At 38.1% G+C, this 12735-nt stretch overlaps 1 protein-coding gene across 1 annotated transcript; it reads right to left on the bottom strand.

Moving 5' to 3' along the window:
- Positions 1-3649: 3649 nt before the first annotated feature.
- Positions 3650-9670, bottom strand: desma (desmin a). The gene is made up of 9 exons (XM_052565825.1): positions 9038-9670; positions 7387-7447; positions 7166-7261; positions 6193-6354; positions 5964-6089; positions 5405-5625; positions 5255-5298; positions 4656-4756; positions 3650-4028 (listed from the first exon to the last, which is right to left on the bottom strand). The coding sequence occupies exons 1-9, from the start codon at positions 9589-9591 to the stop codon at positions 3987-3989; spliced, it is 1407 nt and encodes a 468-aa protein (XP_052421785.1). The 5' UTR covers positions 9592-9670; the 3' UTR covers positions 3650-3986.
- Positions 9671-12735: the final 3065 nt, after the last annotated feature.

The following is a 12735-nucleotide window of genomic DNA, read 5'->3' on the forward strand; positions in this document are numbered from 1 at the left end:
GAATTTCTGTTTTTCATAATACTGAAATACACCTGTCCTTTATTTGATTCACATCTTATGAACTGCTGGATAGCTTTAACTAGCAAATGATTTATTTGCTTTCATGCAATGGTCACCATCCATACTGAGTATTGATAGTATGAGTATGAGTATAAACTGAGTCTCAGACCGAGGGGCTGAACTGGTAATGCTTCTCTTTCATTCATGAGCTCAGAATATACACTTTCTGTGGTGGACTAGATTCTCTTGATTAGAAGACCCTTTTAAGTATTAGCTACACAATCTCTGTGTGACAATTAATGACATTTCATTTTTGAGTGAACTATCCCTTTAACATTCTTATTTGCATATTTGCGGAGTCAGTGATTGGATGAACACAGCAGGTGGTCTTTGTATTACTGCAGAGTGAGGAATGTACAGGCAACATCTATCCAGAAATTGATTTTTTTTTTTTTTTTTTTTTTTACAGTGGATTCCAAAGGTGAGCAATTCAACACCCTACCCCCCCCCCCCAACCCCTTCTTAAAATGAGCAGTGTTTCCGTGACTGTAAAAACATGCGAAAAGGCTGTTGCTAAGCATCAAGCCATAAAATTGTAGCACCGCATCATGTTGCTTTACACTGAACAAATTTAGCACTCCTTCCCTGTATCATTATGCTAGGTAAAAAGCGGTGCTAACCCCACCTCCAATTTACAGGTGAGGTGAGAAAGGTTCCTTCAGCTGTGTTAAAATAAAGCGATAAGCCATGGATTACAGTGAGTATATACAAGCTAAGGGGTGTTGTTAGGCATATATATGTCTATACAGGTATATATATGTTAGATATGACGCGGAGTGGAGTGCCTAAAACCCCCTTATTTTAGCTGCTATAAATTCACTGTAAACAAAAAAAAGCTTTAAAGGGCTTATTGCTTTTATAAAACAGTTATTCAATACACATAGCAAGGTTTCACAAAATAACACAAAGCAAATAAAATGCAATGATATATTTCCTCAGAAATACATATACATATCTACATTTTGTGTTCGCAAAGTTTGCTGCTTCAGTATTTGTAGATGATTTTTCCTCGTTTCTGTGGTATACTGAAAAATAATGATAATCATATACGTTTAAAGACTTTTAATGGTAAAATAAATAAAGGGTCTATATAGTGTTGACACTTCTTCATAACCTCTGCAATTTGCTCTGGCATGCTGGATATTAGCTTCTGGGCCAAAACCGACTAATGGCGATCCATTCTTGTCTTATTAGTTCTCTGTTTTGATCACAATTTGTGGGCTTCTGCTTGCCCACTCACCTTTTGAGGACTGACCACAGGTTCTCTATGGGATTGAGATCTTGGGAAGTTGCCTGGCACCAGGTCCAAAATTTCAATGTAATGATCTTCAAGCCACTTCTTTATCACTCTTGCTTTGTGACATTAAGCTCCATCATGCTTGAAAATGCATGGATCATCACCAAATAACTTATGGATCGTTGGAAGAAGTCACTCTTGCAGGACATTTGGATACCATTCTTTATTAATGGCAGTGTTTTAGGGCAGAATTATAAGAGAGACCGCTCCCTTGGTTGAAAAGCAGCCCCCCCACATGGATGGTCTGAGGATGCTTCACTGTCACAGAACTCATGGCAGCATTCACCTTTTCTTCTCCGAACATTTGATTTTCCAGATGTCCCAAACAGTCGGAAGGGAGCTTCATCTGAGAAAATAACTTTGCACCAGTCTTCTGTTGTCCAATTCTTGTACTTCCTGCAGAATTTCAATCTCTCCTTGATGTGTTTCTTGGAGAGAAGTGGCTTCTTTGTTGTCCTTGTTGATACAAGGCTGTTGTCCTCACTGTGCATGTAGATGCTCTCACACCAACCTGCTGCCGTTCCTGAACAAGCTCTGCACTGCTGGAGACACGATTCTGTACCAGACTCCTCAGGAGGAGACGGTCCTGGTGCTTGCTGGACACTCTGGACGTCCTGAAGACTTCACTGCAGTCGAACCTCTCACCTTCAAGTTCTTGTTCTTGTCAAGTTCTTCAAGTGATATGATTAGTCAATTAATGTTAGCAGGTCATTTTGTGACAGGATCAAAAAAAACTGAAATTATATACAAACAATTTTATTTATTTATTGGTTTATTTTGTGAAAAGTAAATTTTTTGGCCTATGAAGCTTTTAGTAATTTTTTAAATGCATCTTATCACTCTGCACAATAATCTAGAAATAATGTGAATGAACACCACAACAGCTTAAGCAGCAAACTTTTGGCCATGACTGTATGGCTGCAACAAAGTGGTTGCCGTGCAACACAGAAACAAAGACAACAGCTTTGAACACAGCTCAACCAATCAGAATCAAGGACTGGAAGCAGGGTTTAGAATGATGATAACCCGGGGTTAATGGCAGCGAATGCCCTGAAGTCCAGATACAGCCCCAGTGACAGTAGTTCCTTTTTTGTGTTTTTTTTTTTTTTTTTTTAATCTGGTGATAAAAGACTGCATGCTGGTTCATGTCTGTATCTTTGGGGTACTTTGTGGCAAATTATATCAATATAATTGGATTAAAATTAATTATATTCAAATTGGATTCATTTTAATCAGTTGTCTCAACATTGCAGGGAAGTTTAATTCAAAGATGAATCCAAGTTTAAAGGTTTTGATTTCTCCAGCTAGCAGCAGCATTACTCTGTTTTCATTTTATTTTTAAACCTACCTTACACCGACACAGAGACAGACATGCAAGCATAAAACACAACTCAGCCCAGGAGGCTTTCTAAAGGTCAGAGTTAATGCTAATAAAAGAGTCTCATTAAGGTTATGATGATACGTCATAACCTGTCAGTATAAAGTGAGGGGACTGTAAGGTGATAGAGTGAAGGTTACAGTGTGGTGAGTCTGCACGTGACTGCCTTCGCCTCAGGAACAAAGAGCTGGAGGCTGAGTTAGGACAGAAGGTGGTATTTTACTGTGAAATCTCAGCATGGTTTACTCAGCCTGTCAGTTTATTCCCTGTTGTGATTTGTTTGGATCTCTAGCAGGTGCATACTAGACCTAGTTCAAGCATTTTTTTGTCAAGTTTAGACTATACTCTATACGGGTGTTTTCATAAATGAAAATGGTAATTTTATGAAATTTATTAATTACAATTTTCAGTTTACTGTAATGACATGTTTTGTCATTTAATAATTATTTTACTATATTTATGTTGCACAGAAGGCTATTTAATAATACATTTAATATACTCTGTATTTACAAAAGGTCAGTATGTGTTAATGTTTTGCATCAACAGTTTATATTGCTGTTCAATATCTTTTTTTATAGCCAAGATTTTAAGGCAGTGTTGTTGTCTAATAAAATAGAAATAGATTTCTATTGAAAAATGCTATACATTATATTACTATAACCTATATTTAGCATGAGAACCCAAAAATCACAGGAGACTGCAATTTTATTGAAGTAAAACACAGTGGAGTGTATTGTTGTCTTTTTTGTAGCAAATACTTAAAATTAATTATTATTATTTATTTTAATGTGAGATTAATCCAAAATTACAAAAGCCGTAAATTTTATAGAAGGAAAACATGGTGCATATGATTTGTCTTTTGTAGTAAATTGACTTAAAACATGTTACTACTATGTATGAGATTAATCCAAAAGTACAGAGGCCTTCAATTTTATTGCAAGAAAATACCGTGCAGTATATGTTGTCATTTTGTAGCAGTGGAACACAGCTTCTCAGATATGACCCTACCACACATACATTCATGTCAACAAAAACTCTGAGATCAACTGGCCACAGGCAGTATGCATATTATGCCATTTTGCTCGTTCACCCTCTTGTTCTTCAGCTCACTTTTCCCTTTTGTCTGTGTCCTCCACATATGCAGTAATTGGTCATGGCAATACTGGGCGAGTACATAAAAAGCCTGAGGCCATCAGTGAACATTTAAGTTAGGATAAGGGATTTTATGAAACTCAATCTGTTTCATAGGCTTTACATGATGTCCTGCTGGTGCTGTGTGGACTCACTGACGACCTAAAGGGGGAGAGAAAAGGGAAATGACTAGAGCGACGGTGTCTGAACAGGATACAGATGATTCACATGCACAGATGGCCGCATAAACATGTTGGGAAAACAGAAAAGCGCTTTAAAGTGAATGGTTGATATTCAGTAATAAGGAACAGAGACAGTTGGAAGAGGCGTTTCTATAAATTAAAACGGTTCATTTCCTGCTCTAAATCAATACTGGGCTAGAGCAAGAACACATTCTTTGATTAATGAACTTCATATGTGCTGTGCAGAAACAATGACATTCAGCAGAGCAGAAAACTGATATTAAAAGTGATACACTTATAAACTGGAGGATTCTGGAGTGAAATCCAGTGCCGGTTAATAGGGAACATGACTTTTTTGGGAAAAAGAGAGTTGAGTCATGGCTAAACTTACACACTGAGCACTGAGGGCACTCATGCCCTCACTTGTCCTAGTCTAGAGTAAAGCTAAAAAATTATTTTAATGATTAAATGCACGCATATACTATAGCCTACGTGTGTGTGTTTGTGTATAACACGAATATGAGGTTAGACAGCCTGTAAAATCCATAAATTACAATATCAAGCAATTATTGGCCTGTTAGCGAGTGTTTGTTTGTGTGTTTGTTACCTCTCCATCTCGGGTCTCAATAGTCTTGATCAGAACTGTTTTCTTGGAGTGGACTTCAGATGCACGCTGTTGTTGCTGGTGGTGCTGCTCTGGGCTTGTCTCTATGGCAACAATTCACAACCACGGCATCATAAAACTCACCCGCACATTGTAAACACATACATACTGCATTATTGATATCAAAATAAGCTGAGGTGCTCAAACACAACAAAGCAGGAAGAGAGGTCAGGATATTAAAAAAATATCCCCCCTTGTGAAGCCTTGGTCAAAAATCTCTATTCAACCATTTAACATTTATGCATTTAGCAGACACTTTTATCAAAAGTGACCGACAGTGCATTCAGGCTATAATTGTTTCATTTTTTTTTTAACCTTCATGTTGGTTCAAACCTTTCTACTTTCTACTGTTATTAAGATGAGTCAGTGGTTTGCAACATTGTTTCAAAACCCCAATGACTTTCATTGTATGGACAAAAACTATTGCACAAAATAAATCATATATGTGTCATATATTTAGAACTATAGACGAAACTGTAATTTTTGTAGGTGAACTGTCCCTTTAAGAAGTGTAAATGTAGTTTTTCTTGTGAAGAACCCACCTCTGAAACTCAAGGTTGAGAAGGACTGCACAGGCATCGTGATCCTAAAAATACGAAAAACAATAAAAATCACATTAAATAAAGCTTTGTGACATCAGTTGAGGGAGCAATTAGCAATTTAAGTGTGTGTAAATACTTTCTATCTCTTACCTGCTCTCCTCTCCTTCCAGAAGCTTCCTGTAGGTGGCGATCTCCACATCAAGTGCCATCTTAACATTCAGCAGATCCTGGTACTCTCGGAGATGGCGAGCCATCTCATCCTTCATTTTTGCGATGTCAGCCTCAAGGCGGGCAATGGTGTCCTGAAAACCACCGGCCTCACGACCCGTCCTCTCCTCCATCTCCCTCATTTGCCTCATCAAAGACTCATTCTGCAGAAGGAATGACAAAAAGATGGAGAAAGCGAGAAGTAAAGACAAGACGTAGGGTGAAACTGATGTACAGAGGGAAGAATTTATTCATTCTTTAGTGGAGTATTAATAAAAACTGCGGATGAGTTCCAGTAGATATTTCTTGAGCTACTGTGTGTTATTACTAGCGATTTGCTGAATCAAATTTGCTCATTGAGCACCTGGGGAAACATACTAAAGACTTCATAATTGGTAATAAGATGGATTCAGGTGTGCTGAGGCTCAGCTAATACTTGTTTTGGCTGGGAAATAATAACTCGGCTTAGAGCCCTGCATGCACAGAATCTTTAAGGACTTACGGTGCCCTTGAGAGAGTCGATCTCACAAGTGTAGGACTGGAGCTGGTGACGGAACTCCATGGTCTCCAGCTTGGCCTGTCTGAGAGCATCATTATTCTTGTTTACCGCCTGGTTCAGATCTGACACCTGTTGGTGAAAACAAAATGTTTCAGCTCAAACACCCGGCGACTTTCAGTCTAGATACACAGATCTCAGTGTAGCCTTTGTGTGCTTGTCCTCTGATACAGACCTTAGACTTGTACCATTCCTCAGCTTCTCCGATATTCTTGGCAGCGATAGCTTCGTACTGCATGCGGATGTCCCTGAGGGCGGCAGTCAGGTCTGGTTTGGACATGTCCATTTGGATCTGCACCTGACTCTCCTGCATCTGGTTTTGCAGCTCCCGGATCTCCTAAAGGAAAAGGTAGAGAGAGAGACATGGCTTCAGAGCATGCTTATGTATTGTCATTTCACTTGACAAGTTGAGGCTTGATGGGTGTATGAAACAAGTCAATGTCATTGTTGAGACTAAAGGGGAAAATTAATGTAACTTTTCCAAGGGAATCTCAGATGTTGAATGTTAAGTGTATAAAACTCATACTTTTAAAAATGCAGGCATTGGCATTGATGGTTCCATGAAGAACCTTTTACATCAATGGAACCTTTCAACTTCACAAAAGGTATAGTGTAAAAATGTTCTTCAGATTATTAAAATGTTGGTTATTTTAAGAACTGGTGGCTGAAAGGTTCCCAAAATGGTTCAACAATTGCATTGCTGTGAAAAAACCCTTTGGAGCATTTATTTTTAAGAGTGTAGCTGTAATCTCTCATAGCTATGTGTAATTGTAGGACTCTGTGGCCTTGTAAGACCTTTTTCTTTATCCACCGCCCTTCTCACAGCTGCGTCTCAGAAAATCTGTCTCTGTTTAATTATAGGGATGCATCTGTTCCACAGCTTCACACTGCCCCCTCACTGTCAGTGTGCAGCTGACACGCAAACAGACACACATGTGACCATTTTATCCATGCTTGTCAAATAAAAAGCAGAGAGGGCATTTAAAGAACTTGACTTCAAAGCCTCGTGAGTAAAAGGTCAGTGTGCGTGTTGTATGCTGGGTACGAGAGTGGGGGAGGTTGCAGACAGAGACAGTGAAAGAGATGAACAGTTAGTCACGTATAGTTTTGGGAGATGTTGAGAAATGTAATTGTAGATGTATACAAACCTCCTCATGGATCTTTTTGAGGAATGCAATCTCTTCATGAAGACCCTCAATACGTCTTTCCAGGTCCAGCCTGGCCAGAGTGGCAGCATCTACATCCTACATAAAGCAGGAGTACAACAGGAAGCTTAAGTTTTGGTCTTGTGTTATATGTTTCACCCCAAGAAACCTTCTTAAATATTGAAATATTTTGCCAAACACTAAAGGTGATGTCAAGAACATACAGCTCTAAAAGCAGAGAGGTTGTTCTCAGCTTCCTCTTTCTGGTGGATCTCCTCTTGAAGTCTGTGGAAGAAAGAGATATTAGAGTCTTCAAATAATTTTGAAGTAATCATTTGAATTAACATACTTATTAAAGTGCTCTATTAAGACTTTACGGTCTAAACAAGATGGTCTTTGTTATATTAGAATTTCTACATGGGCAGAAATAGAGCCTGTTCTATTGGCCAAGTTGTCCTGGGTGTTCTCCATATTTGAGATATACTGAGAGAAGTGGTCGTTCCTTCATGCACAGACATCAAGACAGAACTTTATATTCTCACATACTGCTTGGAGCCACACAAGGCTCAGGTTTAATATAAACATCCCTGAGTCTTTTGAAAGTGGCATGTTGTTAATGTGGCACATATCAGGTTTCATGAATGCAATTGTTGGCAGTCAGATAGCATCTGAAATTTTCATCATAGAGATGAAAGTAGTTGTGGTATAAATCATACAGATTTTTTTAGGCCCTGTGGGCTCCAAAATGAAATGGAGAGCTAAAATACTAATAAAGTATTTTAGTTTTTTTTTTTTTTCATACAGTGCTGGGTAGCAATAACTTATAGCTATAGCTGCAAGTCATAAAATGTGTTGTGTTATATAATTTGAACCATCAGGTTCACTTTGAACAATATATTTGAATAAAACTTGCTGTTGGTAAGCTTTTAACGTGGGGTGGTTGCGGGTCCCTTGAGTGCAATGCACTCACTCACACACACACACACACACACACACTAATTGAGATAAGGGTTATTTTTAAGAACATACATTCTCTGCAGTGCTGGGGGGTATATTGAAGAGGCTAATAATAGCAGTCTAATCTGAGCAATGTGTAATGTGACTCTGGGTTCTTTTGCAAACAGGAATAACACTCTTACAGTCTTTCCAACATCATACACAGACATGAGTTACACCAGTGGTTACTACTTGCAGTTACTGTATACCCTGTCATAAGCATTCTTGCATTAATGTTGTCTTTACCTCTGAGGTGGTCCTGACCTCTGTCTTTCCTGTGGTCTCTGTTTCATGTCAAGTGCTTGAGTTCTAGAAATCTGGCCATGATTTCATTGTTGGAGAACATGAATGCATTCTAATTATATTGTTCTAGAATGTTGGGGAGAAGTTTAGGGAATTGCAGATGTCTAATGCACTTTTTCATGTTTTTCCCTAATTAATGACATACGTGAGTTACGAGCACCATCATGACTATCTGACTTCTTCTAGGACCTACATTCACAACTAAAAATAAAGATTCTAAATGTTTTTTTTTTTGTGGCAATGCAATAGAAGAACAATTTTTGGTTCCCCAAAGAACCTCTCACTGAACCGTTCTTAAAAAAATCGTTCTTTTCTTTCTTAGTGTGAAGAACATAATCTATAGAACCTTTTGTGGAATGGAAAAGTTCGATGGATGCTCCATAAATTAAATAGACCATATCACTTCAACACAATACCAGTAAGAGATACTGTCTGGATATTGAAGATCAGCGCTTGTGTTTGGTCAACAATTATGGCAACATCCAGTTACCTCAAACTTTAGTGATGATGAACACAATTCGGTCTACATTTAGTGATTTAGAATGCATAGACGTAAATAATTCTTGAAGGTCTCACCTCTGTTTTAGTTTCTGCAAGTCATCGGCAAGGTTGTCCCTCTCTATCTCAATGCGGGACCTCTGATTGGTCAGTGCATCCACCTGTCTGCGCAGCTCTCTCATCTCCTCCTCGTACATCTCTGCGATGCGCGTGGGCTCGCGGCCCCGCAGACGTTCGATCTCCACAGACAAGGCTTGGTTCTGCTGCTCTAGGAAGCGCACCTTCTCGATGTAGCTGGCGAAACGGTCATTGAGATGTTGCAGCTCTGCCTTCTCACTAGTGCGTGTATTGAGGAAGTCTTGGTTCACGGCATCGGCCAGATTGAAGTCCAGCTTCTCACCAAGGCCTGCATAGGAACGGACCATTGATCCACCACCAAATGAAGCCCTGGATGCACGCTGGCTGGAAAAAATGGGAGAAGAGGAGGACTTGACTTCATACACTTTGGAGGACATACGAGAGGATCCAGAAGAACCTCCATGGCCAGAGAATATGGAGGAGCCCAGGCCGGAGCCGAAGGTACGGCGGTAAGAGGAAGCCGTCTCGGCTGAAGCTGAATATGACTTGCTCATGACTGGGGGTCTAAGGTTTGAACGGTGTGCAAATGCCAGTTCGCTGAAGGCTGTGTGGTAGAATGAGGGTCAAGCAGTGAAGCTGAACTATATATAGTGTAGCTAGCACCCCGTCTGCCCCCACCCACATTTTTCTGTCACTGTTATCACCAGACACGGTGGCCACTTGGCTTTCTCTTTTCTAAACCTTGCTTCCTCAGCTGTCGTGAAGGTCTGGTTTCCAGCAGCTGGGTGGAGCATGAGGTGGCACAGATCACGTCACGTATATGCTGTCATTTTTTTTTTCACACAAGAGGATGCTTACCAGAAAGATCTATTTTACCACCGTAAAACTAATACTTCTTTGAGAATTTTACATTTAAAATGTTCAATTTGAAAGGGTTGCCATTTTTATGATTAAGTTAGTTTTCTTTTCAACAATAATTTCTAACTTTGTCTTTCACTTCTGCACAAATAACTAAAGTTTGCGTCTCTTTTAAGCCAGTCTTCTAGTTAAAATATTATTTGAATCTGCTGATATAACCCTCATGGTGTACTCCAGTCATTTTCTTATTTTCAAAAGACGTTAATTCTATTGTATTTAACTAAAACGTATTGGCTTTTATCACATAGGGTATAACAAGTAAAATATTATAGATCATTTTATTCTTTTTTTTGGACTTTTTCCCACCTTGTTATACTTGTTGTGTTCCTGCACAGGCTTTGTATTTCATTTGGAACTGATTGATCGTACATCTTGTCATATTGATCTGAGCTTATGCAACATTTTCCTCTAAAAAACAGATGCTCAAATCAATTTTGTTATCATTTATTCCACCTTCATGTTGTATGGAACGTGTATGACTTTTTTTCTTCAGGGAACAGAAAATTATATAGTTTGAAAAATAGTTCTGTGTTTTTTTTGTCCATGCAGTGAAGATCAATGGGACAGTGTTGTTATATTTCTTAACTGCAATACTACAGGTTGGGGTTGACATGAGGGTGAGTAAATGTTAATAGAAGTTTCATTTTTGTGTGAACTATCGCCATTTAGGTTTTGCTTTTTTAAACACAAATTACAACCCAATCATGCTTCATTTTGTGACATTTTGAGTTATAAGTAAATAATATATGTTTTTATACATTTGTGTTGATTAAATATGTGCTATACTTGTTTTTACTATCATAATGCTAAATGATGTCCAGATTAGTATGGATTTAATTGAAGCTTTTGTATGTTGCTTTTTTTGCATTGTGTGAAATGTATTTCTCTGGCCTTAAACTGTCAGTTCATCTAATATTCTAATGTATTTTTTCGCAATTAAATGCCTTCAGGTATATAAAATAGTCTGCAATCATGAGAGGAGGGCTTAATATTTTAGATATACTGTACCACATTTCAATGATGGAATGTTCTTAATTAGATTTTTGTTTTTCGTGTGTGTCATAAACTCCTACATTGCATCTGGGAAATCAGAGTAATGTAACTGTGTATCTGTGTCATCAAATATACCAAATGCAATCTCTGTCGCTCCAGCTCCCGTAGTTCTGGCTGTTCCCCAAGCTAACCATAGTGCGCGAAAGGCCGATGTTACTCCACAGCTGCTGTCATAGTTATTAATAGACTTCCAGGCTGAACACTGTCACCAGGCTGCTTTCCTAAGGGCCTCTTGGAAAAAGAGTAGACTTGATGAGGCAGAGACTCAACGATCTCAAAATACTTTTTTTAGCCTTGTTTACAAATGTGTAAATGTTATTGGAACATGAGTTAAATCTTTTACATACTGTATATCTCTGAATGTATCTGTGTGAATGGAATGTATTGTGATCTTTGTCTCTGGTGTCTAAAAGTGCCTCAAGGAACTCAAACAATGCAAATTGAACCCTTGCAATTAAACACCATCTTTCCGTTAGTTCATTATTTTCAGCAAACCCAGGCCAGCACCGGTGAGAATTAATTAATAAAAAAAAAAATTATTTAATTGAATGCACAAAAGCATTGTATACAAAAAGTGTGTGTGTGTGTGTGTGTGTGTGTGTGTTGGGTTGAAACAACCCAACATTTTTAGTGTATAGTTACTTCCTGTTAGGGTAGTCATTCAAATGTCAGATTTTTTTATCAAAAACAGCAACATTACCATTTAAGATCTCAATTTAACCTGACAAATGTGTTTCATCATCGCAATGCTTCACCATTAACCTTATAATCGAATCTATTTTCGGCACACTATGAGAGCAGCCTCTAAAAATTCCTAGGTTACAGAGCAATTCCGGGACAGGCATGTGTCAGGTGGGAAGATGATTCTGACGAGGTCAAAACACATGGAGTTTATGTTGCCAGGTAACCACAACAGAAATTCAGCAGTGCTTCAATAACAGCTGTCAAATCTATTTATTCAAGTAAGATAAATGTCATAATGTCTATCCGTTAATATGCATGCATAGCTGTTTTTAATACATTTAATAAACTGAATATTAAATATAGAAAATGATAAATGTTTGTTTGTTGTATTTTAGATAATAGTGCCATAAAAAAATAATTACTAACAGAATCTAAAGAAACTGAGGTAATTGCTTTGTTTTAGTGAGTCGCTGAATAAGACATTTGACTAAAACATGTCTGCTAATGTGGTGTCCAAATGGCGGGACATGTGAAACCACATGTGGGTAGGGTTTATGGGAAGTGGTGGGAGCTGCCCAGTAGGTTGTCTTTCAAAAACTCCCTCTGGCTGCCTTAGCAACCCCCCAAACAGACAAACACAGATTCCAACAAGGTGAAATGCCACGCCGAGGGAGTAAAGGGGAACATGGCGAGATTTTGGGACAGAGTTTTAAAGGTTAAATATGCAAGGGTTCCACTATAAAACATTTACAGAAATTGCTGACATATATATAGCTATATGCTTGAGGCCAAATTTCATTAGGCCTTCACAAGTACATTTTTTGAACATTTTGTTGTGGAGCTAAATATTGTGCATTGCAAAATAATTATAATAATAAATAAATTATATAAAACTATATATATATATATATATATATATATATATATATATATATATATATATATATATATATATATATATATATATATATATATATATAGTGCATCATATGGCCACTATTTTGAAAGTGTATTGAAACAGTCTAATGGCAAAGCAATGTAGC

Source organism: Carassius gibelio, chromosome B9 (assembly GCF_023724105.1).
Source record: "Carassius gibelio isolate Cgi1373 ecotype wild population from Czech Republic chromosome B9, carGib1.2-hapl.c, whole genome shotgun sequence".
NCBI lineage: Eukaryota > Metazoa > Chordata > Actinopteri > Cypriniformes > Cyprinidae > Carassius > Carassius gibelio.

Coding starts and splice junctions, on each gene's coding strand:
- desma (XM_052565825.1), bottom strand. CDS start 9,591: ATGAGCAAGTCATATTCAGCTTCAGCCGAGACGGCTTCCTCTTACCGC. Junction 7,448..9,037: donor TTGCAGAAACTAAAACAGAG/GTGAGACCTTCA, acceptor TTTCTTCCACAG/ACTTCAAGAGGAGATCCACC. Junction 6,090..6,192: donor AGGAATGGTACAAGTCTAAG/GTCTGTATCAGA, acceptor TTTCACCAACAG/GTGTCAGATCTGAACCAGGC.